Source organism: Notothenia coriiceps, unplaced genomic scaffold, assembly GCF_000735185.1.
Source record: "Notothenia coriiceps isolate Sejong01 unplaced genomic scaffold, NC01 NC01_scaffold00034176, whole genome shotgun sequence".
NCBI classification, from domain to species: Eukaryota; Metazoa; Chordata; class Actinopteri; order Perciformes; family Nototheniidae; genus Notothenia; species Notothenia coriiceps.
This window is the reverse complement of record NW_011366877.1, coordinates 6,934-25,788: the sequence shown is the minus strand read 5'-3', so window position 1 is coordinate 25,788 and position 18,855 is coordinate 6,934. Positions and strand designations below refer to the sequence as shown.

The 18,855-nt window shown below is 40.4% G+C and overlaps 1 protein-coding gene across 1 annotated transcript; it reads right to left on the bottom strand.

Moving 5' to 3' along the window:
* Window positions 1-98: 98 nt before the first annotated feature.
* LOC104961991 (sodium/hydrogen exchanger 2-like) lies at window positions 99-12,388 on the bottom strand. Its single transcript, XM_010790363.1, is given in 14 exon segments — window positions 99-1,004; window positions 1,732-1,819; window positions 2,063-2,179; window positions 4,125-4,230; window positions 4,334-4,501; window positions 5,935-6,005; window positions 6,090-6,179; window positions 6,658-6,857; window positions 8,177-8,394; window positions 8,480-8,730; window positions 10,951-11,199; window positions 11,294-11,508; window positions 11,925-12,122; window positions 12,125-12,388. Coding segments are annotated over 14 exon segments (2,436 nt in total). The 5' UTR covers window positions 12,189-12,388; the 3' UTR covers window positions 99-603.
* Between the last annotated feature and the right edge of the window lie 6,467 nt (window positions 12,389-18,855).

Sequence of the window (18,855 nt, the reverse complement as noted above, 5' to 3'; positions counted from 1 at the left end):
ATTTGTTTCTAACGTTTTTTTGTTGTTTTTTTTTTTTGAATCTGTACCGGCACACTGTGTATCCATGGTCTGATTGATTATGCTCAAACAGCTTTCAACAACATTATCATTTATTACAGTAAAAGGAAATAAATGGGCCCAGACTGGTGAGGTCCATTAGTGTAACAGACTTACAAAAGGCCTGCAGTTAGATCCAGGAGAACTCTGTACTGCACAGCAATAGTTCCTCATGATAAGCTAACATATAAAAAACACTTCAATCATACAGCTGTCACGCACAATAGGCAACAAAGTAGAAAAAAGTATCATATTTACAACAATGAAATAATTACTTAAAATAGTTGAAATGACCTAGTATTAAAATCACATGGTGTCTCACTGTACATACTGTACACTGTACCTTCACTGTAGTGCACTGGGCTTCTGATGTGGCTCACTTTGAGGAACTACTGTTCATTTTGGCTTATTTAAAAATGGTCCACTTCAAGTTAGAAATGACTGGACTTCCCGTATTCATTTATTTTGATACAAAGTCTTATGTAGAGACCCTGGAGCTGCGTGAGAGACTCAGTCTGTGGCAGTCCAGCTGCTTTGAGACTCTTTCTACTTCTTTGGGTTCCACTGCGGCCGTCTGAGCAGAGGGTTCTGCGTGGCGTTGTCTCTGGGTTCAACTGCCCAGGATGGAGGTGGAAGTGAAGGCTCCTCCTCCTCCTCCTCCTCATGATGCCCGTTCCTTAAGTTATCAGCCGAGCCACTGTCGTTGTCCACAGGGGAGTGGAGCTGATGGCGAGGAGCGGGAATTCGGGAATCACTGGAGGAAGAAGAGGAGGTCTTTCTGGATGTGCCGCGCCGTTGATTTTCATCCAGCATGTCGACAGAGGGCGCCTCCGTCAGCGTGTCCAGGCGGCGCAGAGGTATCCTGCCTCTGGAGGAGGGGTGCGAGGGCTGGCCAAACCGAGAGCGCCTGGAGGGGTAGGCCGTCTCCGACATGGTCTCCTCATCGTCTGGGATAGGAGAAAAAGTAGTAAAATTGTAAAGAAATTCTGAAGTGAATTGAATTTTGCCACCACAGAATTATATGCAATTAAAAAGTTAAAAAGCGTGTTAATGTAAATGAAAAAACCCTTGACGAATGAGAAATGGTCACAGAGTTTTACACCTTAAACCTCATTGACTTGCTGCTGGGTCACCCAGCAAACATTTTATTACATAGTTCAAACATAAATAACTTAATAAGAAATCTTGAAGTTATGTAAATATGTTGCAAAACGTTTTGGGGGAAAATTGGTTGAAAATCATGCACAGGACAGCATATTTGATCTAAATGCTAATCTTAGCATGCTAACCGTACAGCTGAGGCTGATGGTAATGGTGTGAGTTCTACACGTATTCAGTCATAAACTACATTATGGAATAAATAGGAATGTTGACCTTAAGATGGCACGAAATGAGAAGTCAGGGGATCGTAATGTTATTAAAAATGATCTTGTTGACAGACATTTGTCTTGACCTGTTGCCATAACAAGAACAACACTGCCAACAAGTGTTTTTTTAAGAAGTGTAAACTTCATATCCTGCACTTTAAATCAAGATCTGATACAAAAATAGACACGTTCCTTTTTCTGAAAAACCTCTGAAAAAGACTTTCACTCAAGATGATTATTCCCACTTTAAAAAGGGACATTAATGGAAACACTTGAGGCTAAATTAAAAGTACTTTGAGAAGCTTACCTGTAACGCTCAGCCTCCCAGGAGGGAATTTTGAATCCAGACTTTTCCCAGCAGGAAGAGAGAAGTACTTGTGGGATTTGGGACTTTCCTGAGAAAGAAGACATGGGAATAAAACAGCAGAATGGCAAGAAACAAAAAGCAGAATGAGGAATAGGATAAAGAAAATGAACCTGATGTTTAATAAGGCACACTTTTATCTCTGCAGCGATAAGACATACTTCACTTGTTTTAAAGCTGCTCGCTCTTCCTTATATTACAACTAAGAGGCTGATAACACACTGTATTACGTAGCTCATTGAGTCAATAGCCACAGGTTTGGCTTCCTGCTTACCTGCGACTGAAAGCTGCCGGGTCTAATGCTGCGGCGGATGCTGGTGTGGCGTCTTATCAAAATCTCTCTGGCTTGGCTGTCGTTGGGCAGGGCGTGCTTGGTTGTGTATGCCACCGTCTAGTTAAAGAAAATGAAAAAAAAGACATCATTACACAGCAGATTAGGACTATCAAACTAACAGGTTCCACGGTTTTGTGTCAATCTGGAATAAATCCCCAAGAGAGCCAACAGGTGGCCGCGATGATAATAGCTGCAGACAAATAGACAGTAAAAATGCTTTCAGAGGAGACGGCATTTTTTAAAGCTCGGGTTACTCAACCAAAACTGGCCACACCTGTTTGGACTTTCAATGCCCCTGTTTGGACACTCACCTCCTCCACGCAGCGTAAACCTCACTGTCAACACAGATCTGTCTGCCCTGCAGCTATTAGTGAGACATAAAACCTATAAAACCCTCTACTGGTTGTTATTGTACTTTAGAGAAATGTCTCGCGCTCTTTTCTGTTTTACTAGGATAACTTGATGAGACGGTATAGAAGAGGAACCAATATGATATTCTGCTCTGTTTGCATTTTCCTCCTTTAACTTGCATAATAGTAAGAAAACCACAGTTTAGAAATTCTTTAATTAAGTACATTTGACTTTAGCAAAAGCATTGACAACTAAATAAACCTAAATTAAAAAGTATTAATTATCAACGGTCAATTTTCTGAATAATATGATTTATATTATATTATTTGACTAAATCTACTTATTGATGCATTAATCACTTTAATGTTACAGCTCGAAATGGAAACGTTTTTTTTTTTTTACTAAATGTACTGCTTGGTAGCTGCGGGATTTCACCAAGTGATCAATACAGTTATATTTTAACTTAAATAATACATGATACATTATTTGTTAATTATATTTCTAATTATTAATATGATATTTAAAAGTAACTGCAGCTTTTAAAGTAGATGTAGTGGAGTACAAAGTTGAATATTTGGTAGTATAAAGTAGCAGGAAATGGAAGTAGTAAAGTACAAGTGTGTACAAAATGAACAAAAGCACAGTCCACTCTAAAATGACACAACCTTTAAAAGGTCCCGCTTCGTCACCAGTCAGCAAGGTAAACAGCTGAGGACGTCAAATGTTAAAAGGGCAAACATCACAGACGGGAGGAGACGCAGGGTTTGTGTGAGAGACATTACTGTGGATATGTGAAGGATTTTTAAAAGAGGAGCTAACAAGATAATGGGACAATTGGTCGTCTCAGGATCAGAAGCACATGCTCCCAATTTGTCTCCACATCAAAGCGTCTCTGTGGGTAATGTCACGTCACTTATGGAAAAATACTGCTGGCCAGTTTCAGGTTATGCAAAACATCAGCGAGTTTCAGTGCTTAGAGTCCAAATAGCTTTGTGTTAGTACAGAAAGTCTATGTTTCAAACTGGGTAACGTTTTTGTTTACCTGATTACCGTAAGCAGCTGAAGGTTTACAACAACAGCAAAATGCAAATGATCAAAGACTGGTGCTAGGGTCTTCTGTGACGGGTCACATGATCAATATCAGCGGTTTGAATGGGAGAGGAAAGATTAAGATGTTCTCCTGCTCAAATTTGTATTCATTGATTTGGACTTTTCTCATAATTCTTTTGTGAAATATTGGATTTTGAAACATTGAGACCTAAACATGTAAGGAGTTTAGAGGGGAAAATGTCTGGTGGATCTGATCATTAATAATTACATATAAACACTTTAATGTGAAAAGGAGACCACATTTGACCAAGAATTTGCTTGTTAAATGTTGAAAAACATTCATTGTCTTTTCATGCCTTGTAAAAAAACAAGGTACAGTACATGCCAGATTTATGGAGCAATAATGTGGTGGAGAAGAAAAAACACATTTTCTTTCTGTATAAGAACTTGAGGTAAAGAGTATAAAATAGACATCCAAAATGGTACTGAAGTGTTAAGCCTAAATTAAAATATCCTTGGTTACTTTCCACCACTGTGATGCATGATAGTATAAGTGTGTGCACACATCTGTTATCCCGCATGAATATTTTATATTTCTCACCCGTTGCCTGATCCTGTACATGTTCTTGGACAGGATGTCGTGCATGTTCTTCAGGTCCGGAGCCTGGAGCTTCTTCTTGGGTTTATCAGAGCTTTTCTTCTCCTCACTGAAAGACAAATAAATACAATTGACTTCCTCCATCCCTTTGATCTGAACAGACAATGAGGAGGTGGTGAGATGGTCAGAGATATAAAATGAAGGTTTCATACTATATGGAGATGATGGACGGCACGTCGCTGATGTCCCCGGTGATGGTGTCCAGTATCTCCATGGCGTTCTGCAGCTCCAGCTTCTTGTACAGCGACACGATGCTGGACTCGGCCCGGTTGTCTCGGATCAGGATCCTCCGCAGGACCAGATTGTTGAACCTCAAGAATCTGAAGGGAGAAAAAGGGAACAATGAAGGAACATATTCCTGGGCGCCTCCATGATGTGTTTTTCATAGTGTATTGGTGACAGGCACTAGCTACCCCAACAATAACTTTAGTATTACAAAATCTAATTTGTTTTTGTTTTAATGTGTTTTTTATTGCAAACAATTATAAAGTGTTTTTCCAAGACACAGTAATTGATCATCTTAAGTTTGTCTGTCCGAAATGCCTTTTTCTTTTTTTAATGAAAGACAAAATAAAAACAGTAAAAAGTACGAAACATTAGGGAGTGATCAGGACTTCACAGTTAAATCATACGTTTGTAAAAATTAAATCTGGCCTACTGTATGAGGTTTTACGAAATCAGTCCACTTTCTCCATCGTGACCCAAAATCTAATTATAAAAAAAACCATGTGTATCTTATATATTTTATTGCAACTTTCTTGTCACGTTTACACATTGTAGATTTTTTTCTTTGTTTTGTGTCTATTAGAAGTGTATTGAGTATATTCTAGTTTTTGAAAGTAATATATCAGTATTCAATTTTGTTTTGTTTTAAATCTGTGACAAAAATGTATCAGTAAACACTTGGTATCTTCCCCTGTAATGCTTTGTCTTTGTATAGCTCCAGCAGAATTGTCATCAAATGGAGTGATTGTGTGTTAAAATGCTACACAGTTGATTCAATATGAATGTAAACCACCTAAAACACCCTATAAGCTAAAGTAATTTAACTACTTGCAATGTGCTGGATAAACACCAGAACTAATAGGTCACTGTCCTAATGTGCACTTTGACTCCTCTGTGTGTTACCGTTATTTTATTACAAATCAAACTGAAAATCTTCATTCTTGAGGAACCTGTCTCACAAGAAGAAGCGAGGTATGTGTAAACAAAGGTTCAAGGAAGAGAAGAAACCCCAGAGAGGAAGCGGCTAAACAAATGGTACATTTATATTGTTCTATTTAATTGTTACAAGTTTTAAGGAGGCGGTTTTGAAGATGTATATAAGTGCCATTTCAAAGTTTTAAATGAGGGTAACTATGCACCTAAACACAGAACTACTTCAATACTTTAGTGAGATAATGCATTACTTTAATGAAAACCTTAAAGCTGTGAAGGTAGTAGATTAAAAAGAGAGCATTTCAGATCATTTGGAAGAAAATAATTATATTTTATAGCTGATGGAGAGCTAACCACCTTTATTGTGGTTAGCCCTCCACATTCCCACACAGTCTCAGGGAGTGAACAATAGCATTGTCAAACAAAAGAACAAAGGAGAGAGAGAGAGAAGGTAAACTGAAACTGCCAGCACTCCTCCAGTTTCACTGCAGATACTTTCCCTCCAGCTGAATGGATATTAATCTATAAGTAAGTAAGTTAAGAATCAGTGTGCAAAGCATTTTGCAGGATGAATAGACAGGAAGAGAGTTCTTACTTGTCTTTCCAGTAGAAGTGGCTCCACTGTCCGCAGAGGTCCTCTATTCCCGCCATGGTGTGCTCCATGATCTGAGAGCAAAGTGAGAACCATTAACATATGCTCCAAAAACAAACAGTTGACCTTGTTTACAACATTCACAATGTGTGGCGTACCCTGGAGTGAATCTCTGCGTTGATGGTGTCAAGATTCCGGTTTGTTCTGCGGACATTGATGAACTCGATCAAAGGTCGAATACTGATGCCCTGCGGAGGAGAGAGAGAAAGATCACAGATTCAGAGGAACCCAGAAATAAAACATAAGAAGACTTTTCAAATCCCCACTGACTGTCGATTAATTTGACCATTCTTTCAATTAAAATCTAAAGAATCAACAGTCTTTATTGCAGGAGTAAAAGCCCTTCTGGTTTTGTGTGGAAGTGGAAAAGAACTATGAATTGATGTAAATGTGAGACCAACAACATTCTTTCATCCAAAACCTGCACAACTTACTAAATAATCAAATACATTCTGATGTGAACTTCAAATATTTTGTTGTTTTAAGCTTAAAAGAAAATCAATCATGACAAAGCACATCAGTATTTTTCTCTATGAGTGAAAACCCTTTTTTACTAAGACAAACACTAACATATACTGCGCTAATATCAGTTAGACTTATGTGTTTGATCTACAGCAAACAACTGTGTGAATAGTTCTAAGTAAAGGCACACAGATGCTCTCTCACCTGAAGGAAGACAGTGAAGAGGATGATACAGATGGTGGCCGTGACGAAGAGCGGCTTTCGGCCGATGTGATCAGGAAGAGTGAAGGCCAAGGCGAAGGAAATGGCACCTCGCAGGCCACCGTAGGCCAAACCAAATTGATCCTTCATGTTGAATGGGATGGTGCGGAAGGGGTTTATGATCTGAGTCAGCACCAAGACACCTGGGGGGACAGAGGGAAGAACAACAGTTAGGAATAAATGCCATATCTGCTAGGTACCCAATTTGACAGTTTTGGTTCAATCGCCTCAGAACTGCTTCCAGCAGCAGCTCAATGTTTACAGCTTGTTCTGCATCCACAAGTTTGAAACAATATTACATACAAATCTATTAAATGCAGCTTTAAAAAGCAACTTCAAATCAGGCTGAAAACCTTTTTTGCCCTCTGGTTCACAAATCACTGCAGCAAGTAAAGCAAAAGGTTTAAAGGGGACCTATCATGCAAAATACACTTTGTGATGTCTTTTATACATAACTATGTGTCCCCGGTGCGTCAGGGAACTCACGCAGCGTCAGAAAATAAAACCCTCTCTCTTTTCCTCCGCACCCAAATCTTTTAAAAACGAGTGGATACAGATTTGCTGCCGATCTAACGTCAAAATCGGCAGCGGACCCACAGAAAGTTGCTATCAGAAACAATGCCTGACGTGTTTTGGACGTAGTCTCGTCTTTGTTTACATTAGCAAGCCTCGCTAACACTCAGAGCTAACCTGCACTGAAGAGCACATGTGTTTAAAAAGCAGGAAATAAAAAAAGGAACTCACCTTGTGATAAACCCACAAGAGAAAAAGCATTTGAGCTCCATACTGTTTCAGAAATAATCCTTGATGTGGTTTAAACAGGATGGCGTTTTATCACAGCAGAATTTAACTTTATCTCCGGTAGAATTCTGATCAGGCATTAGCTCCGCCTCCTCTTTTTTTTTTTTTCAAGCTAAGGACCCAAAATCCGCGTTTCTCTAACAGGGCTTCAAAAGAGGGGTATGAGCAGTATAGGCATGGCTACAATGGGTGAACTGTTTGGTGTTTTAAGCAAAACACTTCACAGACATGTTGTGTATAGGTATGGCCCTACAGTATATGTTTCCAATATAGCATAATAGGTCCACTTTAAGTTTGGGTTAAGTTTGTCCTTAAAATTTAATTATTTGAGCATAAAGATATAGGTGCAGTTTTGGTTAGGAAACAAAAGCTATGTATACATTTAGTGTTCTTCTCCAAAATGCATTAAGTGTACTGAAGTTTTGACAAAGTAGTTCAATTGATTTTTCTGCCAAACATTTGCAAAGACAAATCTTTCTAAAATATAAAAATCTGGTAAGAAGTCTTGTTTTCCTAGCTTTTGTTGGCACATTACTGCCATCGATTTGTGTTCCCATGACACAAACTAAACGGGCACGATGCTTCATAGCACCAGTTGAAACCTCCACAGGGCACGGACAGGAGCTGAGACAAACAAAACACAGACCCCTCCCCTCCTTACCGAGACCTCTCCATACGAAGGCAAACAGCAGCGTGAACAGGATGTAGCCCCAGTTCCACTCGTGCTCCGTTGTAATGGTGACGACCCCGAGGAAGAAGAAGATGAGGGTCTCTGAGATTGAGCCCAACATCTTGATCACGTGTCGGATCGTCGTGCAGGAACGCTGGGAAACATTTTCCTCCACGTAGTACTTCATGGTGAGAGAACAGGTCACAATGCTGCAGAAAGACACAAACAACAGCTGTGTTTTTGATGTGTTCTTCATTTGTTGAATGCTTTAATGTGAAGATGCGTTCTACTCACGCCATGATGGATGAGATGGCGAAGAGCTCGGCCACCAGGTAAGCCAGGTAGCTGTACATGAAGATGAAGAGCGGCTCGATTTCTTTCACTCTAGAGGTGAATCTTGTGGTGAAGGCGGCAACGAAGCCGAACAAAACGCCGAAGCCTATCCCGCCCAACCCCACCACAAGGAACCGCGCCACGCCGAGGAAAACATCCACCGGTTCCACCACCGGCATATCCGCCACGAAGTTGAACATGTTGTACAACACCTGAAAATACACATGTTAAAACAACCATGCACACACACAGCTTTGTATTCATTTGTGCAGAAACAGCCAATCAATCTCTATGTGAGGTCATGGGTGGGGTCAGGCGCTGCGGCCTGTAGTGACACATTTGCTGATAACAGTGATTTACTGAAATATTGACTCTGCACTGTTTGCAATTTGATAATCTAATTTCACAAAGGGCGCAGAATGACTCAGATAAAGGAGCAATCTTTGTGTTATGGTCATGTGGCTTTTAAAATCTGCTCTCTTGCTGTATGCCACCATTAGAGTTGATTCGAGACAATCACTCACAGTTGTGGCATCTCATTTACAGCTTCATGTTGACTAGCAAACGGCTATGAAGAATATGGATCATTTGAAAAGGTATAGAGCAAGTGATATTCCATATTATAGTATTTCTTTCAACAATACTTTTTGAATTACCCAGCCAGTCTGCACTCATTCAGGCACATTTGTCATAAATTAGAGATAAACTAAAAGGACTGCCTTGCGGTTGAATGATTCGCTTAACAGTCAAATTCATTGATCGTCACGTCTGTCCCAAATATCATCACTTCATCATGTTAGACATATGCGTACAATTAAATAATTATCATAAACATGTTTATGGACAAAAACATGTTTAGCGTGTCTCTGTGACTTTGACCTCTTAAAAAAGAAAAAAATATCACTTCATCTTTGAGTCCAAGTGGACTTATGTAACAAACTTCTTTTTTTTAAAGAGTTGCATGTTGTGTTTTGTTCTAAACGTGTGTCACTATGGATACCTTGTCTTTCAACTGCAAATGAAACCAACCTACATGTACAAATAAATAACCTTAAAGTTAATTCCCCACTGGCATTATATATAGCATTCACAAGAATTGGACGGACGTACAACCTGAGTTGAAACTCTGAGTCATGGGCGGAGTCAGGGGATCCCACGTTAGAATAAAAGGATCCTACTTAAAATTATGAGAGTTCTTCCCACGCTTAAATCTGTCACAACCTTAACTAATGAGTGCAGGGCTGATATGAAGTATGTCTACTTTCAGCAAACATTACATCTTGCTTGATTGATCATAATCTGCAACACAAAGCTCTCTGTGCAGAAAGGCCTGGGTAAATGTTTTTCTTCCCTGTGTCAATCAGCTACTGTGTACTAAACAAAAGGGTCGCCACGACAAAGCTAAGAGCAGGTTATTGTACGTGTGTTTGAACACAATCAGAACAGGGTGAGGGGGGACATTTGAGCATGATGCAGTTCAGTCAAGTTGCAGAGGATGTGTAAACACCTCCCAAACAGCCAAAAGCAACAGTGGCCACAGGAACTGGTTTGGCAGCATCTAAGCAAACTAGCTTCAAAGGAAACGCAGCGCAGGTCTGCAGACTCATCTGTCTCTAACATTATTTCACTTAAATTGTTCAGGTATTTATCTGTTCAGCATTTTTGGCAGTGACACACTTTATGTTGTCATACTGACCTAGAAAAAGAGAAAGAAGTCATCGCACTGTCTCTGAGGAAACCTGAGCTGAGCCTTTAGAGAAATTATAAGAAAAGTTCCAGACAAAAAGAAACTGGATCTACCTTTTCTTATAATACCCGTTTTGAAATCAAAGGTCCAAACTGGTTTAAAATGGTAGGTGGGGTTACAATGGTGTCCATGATTAACTCTATGTGTGTGATTCTGCCTTGTTCCCACACTACTTTTTGCATTTAGGCTGCAGCTAAAGATTATTTTCATTATTGATTAATCTGAGAATTATCTTCTAGGTCCATCTATGTATCTAAAAATGTAAGAGATCTTGTAAGAGTCCAAAGAAAGTCTTTAAATATCTTGTATGTCAGGTAAAAACCTAAAGATATTCAGCGTAATATGCTATAAAAAAGATTAAAGCAGGAAATCTGCACATTTAAGAAACTGAAACCGCATTTTCTCCAATTTTTGCATGAAAATTGGCAAAAGATTAAATAAATATCAAAAGGGTGGAGAATGTATCCGTCATTACAGCAATTATTTTATCTTTTGATATGTATGAGTCCTATTGGGAGGTGCCATTAAGAAATTAGGAACAGTTTCTAGTGACACCCTGCTCATTAAAATAGGTGTTTTCATAACAAGCGTTAGCCCAGAACAGGCCAACGTGCTGCAGCAAGGCTCAGCTTAGATTAAAGGGCACCACAAAGGACTTTAGGACTCTGTGCCTCGGCCCACTCACCACAGTGACAGCATCGTTGAAGAGGCATTCTCCGAACACCACGATGTAGAGCTGCTCGTTCACTGAAATGTCCTCAAACACACTGAGCACGGCCACAGGGTCCACGGCCGAGATGATGGTGGCGAACAGAAGGTTCTCCTGGAGATTGATGTCCTGCACACCAAACGCCTCGATCTGACAAATGGCAAACAGAGACATGCCGATGCCAATGCTGTTCCACAGAGTCCCCACCACCGCAAACCACAGCACCTGCAAACAGACACGACAAATCAAAAACAAGTGCTCAAAAAGGAGAATATTTTAGGAGTGTGATTTAGGAAAATGTGGCTGTTTTTAAACGGACCGTGCCGATGTTCTCAAAGAAAGGCCTGCTGGGCATGAAGTAGCCGGAGTCCAGGACAATTGGGGGCAGCATGTAGAGGAAGAAGGCGTTGCTGGTGAGCACAGCAGGGGGCTCCTCATGGACCGAGTACATGATGCCCCCCACGATCAGACCAATGCTGATGAGAAGACACGACTCTGGCACCCAGATGGTGATCTTGTGGTACACATGGAAACCTGAAATGAAATGGGATGTCAATTAAGTTTAAAAACCAGAAAGAGGGCACTCTGCTACATGAAAACATCACATATATTCCTGGTAAAATGATGCCCTATATTATGTTATCAAAATCAGAATCCCTTTATTAGTCCCACAGCATTATTAGGCAATATTTACAGTGTGCAGGCAAAGTGGAATAGAAGGTAGAAAAGGCAAGCAGTAATAAAAAAGAAGAAAAGCAAACATTAGTAATTAATTAAAAAATAAAGACAAACAAGTCAAACCATGGCAGCAATTTAAAAAAACGAAGTGACACAAATAACATATCAAAGTATTGAGAGCAAAATGTATGCTTTTACATAAAAGTGACTATTGCACAGTACAATTGCAAACAAGTGTTTATATTGCACATGGTCACATTTGAGCTACTCACCAATCTTTGCGAATGAAGCCAGCAGCACCCAGAGAGTGATCTCAAAGGGAATCTGTATTCTGGCGTAATCCATGGTAAACACCGGTAAATTTGCTTTTTCCGCGTCTGGAAAGGCCTGGGGGCCATTATCCGGTTTCACCGGGGGCAGGATCGTGACACCGCCGGTTGGTTTTGAGGGGATTTCTCCACCAGAGCCTGGAGAAGACTTAAAAACGTGAAAATAAAGAGTAAAACTCCTGTCCGTCTGGAAATGTTTATATCCATTGTGCAACAAAAAAACCTCAGCCCCTAAACAGTAATCCAAATGGATGTGAATATCAACGAATCCATAAAAGGAGGAACAAGCAAATGAGGTGAGACAAATTCCTCTAAAAGTTGCTATTTTTTTGTAATTTCCTCCATTTTCAACAGTAAAGTCTGAATTCTCTCCTCTGCAGTCTTTAAGGTTGTGAGGTCGGGGTGAGTCTCCTTCAAACTGGAGCAGGACAACACACCTGTGGTTTACCTGTCGCGCGTCCACGAGTTCCGACACAGCAGGGCGCGGTCCCGAGCCCTGCTCTGATTGGCTGACAGCTGAAGCGGGTAATTAGGGTGGGGCAAGGTGTTTCTGCGGGACCTTCAGGGCCAACAATGAAGTTTCGGTGCACTAGTTTCCTGACCGACTCGAGTTTCCACTTTCACTTGTAACAGTCACTAACAGTTTCTCTGATTTTTGTGTCTTTTAGGAATTACAGCCTACACCATCACAGAGCAAATGACTAAAATGTGAAATAATAAAAACGTATTTCTGGAGTTTGGCTAAGAGTTTGGTTGCAAGTCGAAAATTACGAGATGCATTTTGAAATGTTGAATTAACATCTCAACATTTTGATTTAGTTTCCGAAATGTGATATGATTTTAAAATCTAAATGATAACTGATCTTGCAATTGACATAACAATGTGGACTTGAACAATATTTGACATGACTGTTAGGCATATGGCCTGTTATTTATTTTTTAAATATGTTATCCCATTTCCATAGTTATTTTTGATTTATTCTACGTTGACTTCGTTCAAAATGATGCCTTTACATACAGAAAGATTCATTTTATTTAAAACATTTTCTTTTTAACTATCTCTAACTATTTTCTGACCCTCCCTTTGGCAAGAAAAACCTCACCCAATATCTCAAAATATATATTTCTGACAAACAACAACATGTTAAAATACAAAATGTGCTTATTTTGGAATAAAAGGCTGATGCAGTCAAAAATAATTGAGTATCCTTGGCATAGCTACCCTGTGTTCACAGTCTTTACTGTCTTGACGTAAATGTTATTTTGCTGAACAAATACCTACACCTTATTTAAGGCACCAATATAGGTTTTCAATTGCTACAGTTTTCTGTTTGCTGCTGCCTTAAATTAAATTTCACTTAAACACTGTAACTTTTATTTCATTTCATTTAAATTTGTTCCGTTCATGGTATGCACAACTTAATGTCTAATAATTGTTGAATTGTATTTGATCTGCCTTTTTAAACTTTTTTTAATTTGTATTTATTTATTTTTTGCTCTTTTGCAATGGAGTATGGCCCGTAAATGAAACTTGTACTTGTCTTATATTGTACTTCTTAAATATATATGTAAAAATATATGACACAGTAGTATTCACGTGTTAATAAGCCACCTCTTCAAATACATTCAGTAAATGCAAGTGGGAAACATTTTCTAACATATCTTAGTTGATAAAAAAAACAAAAACAACTTATTTACATAACGAGCGTGAAATATACCCTTCCTATTTCTCCATAGAATAAGCAATATGAGGTTTCTGTTTTAAGGAATGAGCTGAACACTTTTTGTAACACAATAAATGAAACCCTATGGAGAACTGTGATGTAGGCATTTTCAAGGATCGAGCATAATTTACCTACATTTGATTGTTTTTGCTAACTTATAACTGAACTTATGAGGCAATATACCTCACCTCTAGCGAGTGGCCCAGACCTTCGTATATCTTTCTGTATGTGGCCCTTGGTGACCATATTGTAAAATGTGGCACATAAATGAATCTGCTTTCCCCTCAGTGTCTCCCTGCAGACAGACAGCGCCCCCCAGTGGAGGGTGGGGGATCTGCGGAGGTTTTGCGCCTGGATGTGTCAGAGGGAGTCAGGGCGAGTCCTGACTGCAGACATCGTGGAGCAGCGACCAGGATGCGCATCAATATGACAAGAAACCTTCGCATTTCTCCAAACGGTTTGATATATTTATATTTATGTGTGTTTCTCATTTGTCATGTCATCATGTCTCGGTTTGTCGAGGGCGTTTATCACACAAAGACAGAACAGCAGCTCGCAGCAGGAGCAGAATAAGACATGTTTACAGCCATTGCATGATATAAAAATGTCGATGTATCTGTCTTTACTCTTACATATGGCGTGTTTTTATTGTGTGAATTAAAGGTATCCTGCAGCAGCATCACTGAGCATCAGCAGATATCATGACGCAATAGTTGTTATTGTGCGGCTGTCAGTGAATACAAAATCATCCTCTATACTATAATGGCAATATTAGTAGCCGGTGCTTCCACAAATAGATTTTCATTGCACAGCTTTGGCCTCTTGTGTGTTTATTTCCACGCAGGCAGGCTGGTAAACACACAGGCTGACATCCTGTTTCACGCAGGGTTACAGAAGGCCAGTACAGAGTTGATGTGGGATTATAGAGCATAATGTTAACATGTATGTTGGTGGTTACACACAGTAGGCTACATCTTAAACCGGATGTGTTGCTCATGAAGCAGTAAGTATCACGCCATTGCTGTCCTCCCAGATGCTTTCCACAGAGAGGAAGGATTAGATTTGATCTGTTGAATCATTGTTTTTATATTATATCACAACAGAGAGGGAACACAATGACACTTTCTGAGGCTCACCTCTAACTGTCCCCTCGGTTTCTGTCTGTGTGCTGAAGCTTTTTGAGGGATACATTTGAGGTTTCTTAAGTCTGTGTTTCTCCTATTGATCTACCTATGGTATGTGTGAACCATAGGTGTGAACATGTAGCACCTTAGCAAGTTCATTAATTATGATCAAGATCTGCAAAGACTGAACAATCTATTAGTCAATATACAGACAAATACTCCCAATAAATCTCATGAAACAATGTCAAAAAATTCTCCTTTTAGCCTCTCAAATATGATGGAATTTGAGGAATTGGGATTGACATTTTTCGACAATTTGACAAAATATTCTGACAGTTTAAAGACTAATCAATCAATCAATCAATCAATCAAAAAAAGTACATCTGTAATGAAATAATAGTGTTTTATAGTGTGTGTGTGTGTGTGTGTGTGTGTGTGTGTGTGTGTGTGTGTGTGTGTGTCTTCTCGGGAGTAAATGCGTTTGCATATTCGGCCCTCCTTTGATCAATCTGATCACAAAGCAATTTATAGATGTGAGGATGGAGGCAGCCGCCCATGTGTCCATGGTAACGGCACACATTTTTTACATCAAGCAGCCGGTTGTAGATCAGACTCNGGAGGAGCCGTACACATGCGCCGTTAGACTCCTTCCGTAGGACCTGCCGGACCCGGCGTTGCGTCTCCGCTGTGAGTCGGCCGGGCCACAGGCCCGTCCAAGACGGCGAAGCCCCTGCGTACTGCGCCCGCTGTGGGCGGCTAGCTGCGCACTCCCGGATAGCAGAGGCAATAGCCGCGCTGCCCACTCCTCCTCCGGCCACCCGCACGCCGCCGCTGTGCCCTCAAATATGTCCAGGTATGCCTCCGGATCATCCTCTGCCGTCAATTTCTGGAGGGCAATTGAAGGCGGGCGGGCCGGGTTGGTAGCGGGATCGCCCTCCCGAGCGGCCGGACGCTGCAGCAGCTCCCGTAGGAGAGCCCGGTCCTCGCGCTGGCTCGAGGTGATCCCGAGCAGAGCCTCGCTCTGCTGTCGCTGTAATGCTGTGGTGGTCTCCTGCATGTGAGCGAGACGTTGGAGGGCCTGACCCAGCGGGGTTTCTCCTTCCGACATCAGGTCCCTATTCGGGCGCCACTGTGAGCCTCTCCGCTCACAAAGGGTTCAAATCAGGACGGAAAGAGCAGGTTGGTGAAACACAGGCGTTTATTAACTCCAAACAATAATATGCGCGGGTCTCAAACGTTGCCCGGGTGGGAAACTTCACAGGTCCTTTGGCGACCTTCCAGGATCCCGCCTACTGCATAACAGAACAGAACCAGGTTACGACATGCTTTTCTTCCTGCACTGATTACCTGATTCCGATCAGCTGTCTGGCCTCCGGCCGAGCCACTCCCTTCACTCCAGCAGCCAGCGCCCAAACCACACCCCGCTGCCACAGTTAGAAATGGTTGCTTAACGGTTTTCTGCACCCAACTTTGATATTTTATTATGGTTAAGCAACTGTAACAACTTAAAGTGGTGTTGGAGTAAAAAAGAGTGACATGATATGATAACCCATTAGGATATCTTGACTTTTATATCCTAATACGTTTCTTCCCCATAGGGTTAATCCTTATGGTTAGCGTAGCTTAGCATTTTTGCAATGGTTACAATACCTCTAAGGGACAAAAGAACACACTGGTGTTAGCAGTAAAGTAAACAAGTCACATCAAACATTATAAAACATTTAGCAGAATCATAACAATTATTTGTATAGCCACACAATTGAGTTTGAACAGTATTTTCCATAACTAGTACATTGAAATTAACATGTAGCCTACAAGTGGTGAAGATGGTTTTGATGTTAAGTGAAATACCTTCACTTCACTATTGCCATATTGCCATATTGACATATCACAAAAGGTGTTTGCGTTTGGGAAAAACATTTCTCCCCCTTTCTTGGTTTGGTTCCTTTGTGTTAAAATTATTGTAGAAGCCACAAGTACTAAGAGTGAGGGTTAGAACGAGTGTAGTTTAATTATAATGACATCCACAGTATGGTAAAAATGTCTGTGATACTCCCGCAGACAATAACATGCACTGCAATTAAAGCTGAGTAAAAAAAGAAAAAACTGCTTGTCTCTCCCTCCCTATTTCCTTTGCAAAATTACATTTACGCTTCATATCGTGACCATGATTCATTCTCTGCAAAGGGTACTGCAAGAAGCTTTCAGAAAGTTCAAGCGATTCATTTCTTAACTTTGTTACAGAGCCTATTAAAGTCGAAACAATGAGATCCGCAGCCGGAGGCATCATGAGGATTGAATTGTCTTAAGAGGCAGTGGAGACAGACAGGTCCAACATTTAGGTTTAAAACAATTTAATATCACATTTTCAGACTTTTGGAACAATACCTCAAAGACATGCCCCTTGAACAAATTGTGAGATTACTTGAAGGAGGTGAAACTATAATTTAGTTCTGTGAAGGCTGAAAATGTCACTAGATAATGAAAAGTATCAGTGTGCACAGCTCCAAATCTTTATAATGCATCAAGTGCATGATATAAAAGATACAAGACCCCGGTACTCGCAAATAAAGGGACTTCTTATTTATTTTGGGTTAGGGTTTTTAGATGAAGCACTTTAGTTTTGCCCACAAACAATAAGGAGACCCTTTATCTGTTTTGTTTCTTTGAAAATGTGTGAATATAAGCATTAGAGCATTTCCAAATGTGTTAGCTAATCCAAAGCACATCAACAGAACATTTTAAAGGACTTTTTCCCATTTACCCCCAATGGTTTCTAGCTTTTTCATTAGTTTTGGTTCTATTTTCCTAAGTTTTGAAATATCCATCATGACGCTCCCGTCGCACCACCCGTGAACAATTAAGATGAGAAATACGGAGAGAAGACAAGGAAATGCATGTGAAGACAATTATTGTATTTTTTTCTCCCCTTGAGATGTAGGTAGACATTTTAGCAAGAAAAGGAAGAGGCACTTTGACAAGAAAGTAGATGAGATGATGCACTCATCTTGTCAAAAACGTCCTCCCCTCCACCTGTCGCCTCTGCGGGATGGCGGGGGGCTTTGTTCTGTCTCAGCGACAAACCCTCCGCTGAATAAAGGTTTCTGTCTGATAGGACGGGCTGCCTATAGGAGAACTGCGCGTGGAGGGAACTATAATTTAGGAGGACATCCAGGAACTCCTCAAAACATGAATGCCTCAGAGACTCACAATGCGCACAGTCCTGGAACCATTCAGAAAACTGGACTCGGTCTCATCATCTAAAGATAGATTCATGGAAATATATTGGAACAGACAAAAGGCCTCTCTTTGGCAAGAGACAATGGGTAACACACAAACTGGCGCGCATGCACATACAGAGACCGTGGAAACCGTTCCTAGGTTGGCCAGTAGGAATATCGAATATGTCTCTGCCTATTATTCGCTTTAGTTCCAGGTTTCCGCTTTTCTTGGGTCTATCATGAGAAGGATGTGATGCCGTAGGGTTAAGGGGTCGGGTCTGCTACACACACAGAAGGCCTCTTTATCCTGGAGCTACAATCAGATGAGACTCCTGGAGAACAGAGAGGGGGAGGACAGGAGAGAAATGTGCGGAGCAATTTTGTGCCTTAGTCGCTTTTTCTCTCCCTGGCTACAGTTTTTTTTTGTGATCTACAAAAGCTGAAAAGATAAAGGATATTATTTTATCCGTTTAAATTTGAGAGAAAGAAAAGTTTGGCAATGTATTGTATTTAAACTAGCAGCAAAGCTAGCAGTTGCCTGGTTCAGATCAATATCTAAGAAAAAAAGGGTTGTTATTAAATAGACCTAGCCTACATATATTAATACAAATTAAATGTGGTGTTCCTGGATATAACTTATCCAGTACTTTGGGTTATAACCAAATACCTGCGAAACAGGCATTTATTTTAGTGCAAGTTAGCACTGCTGAACATTATACGTACTTAAAATGTACCTGGTAGTTTTCTCTATAGCTGGTTAGCGATCTGATGTTAGCGCATAGCTTAATTTTGGGTCATTCCAGAA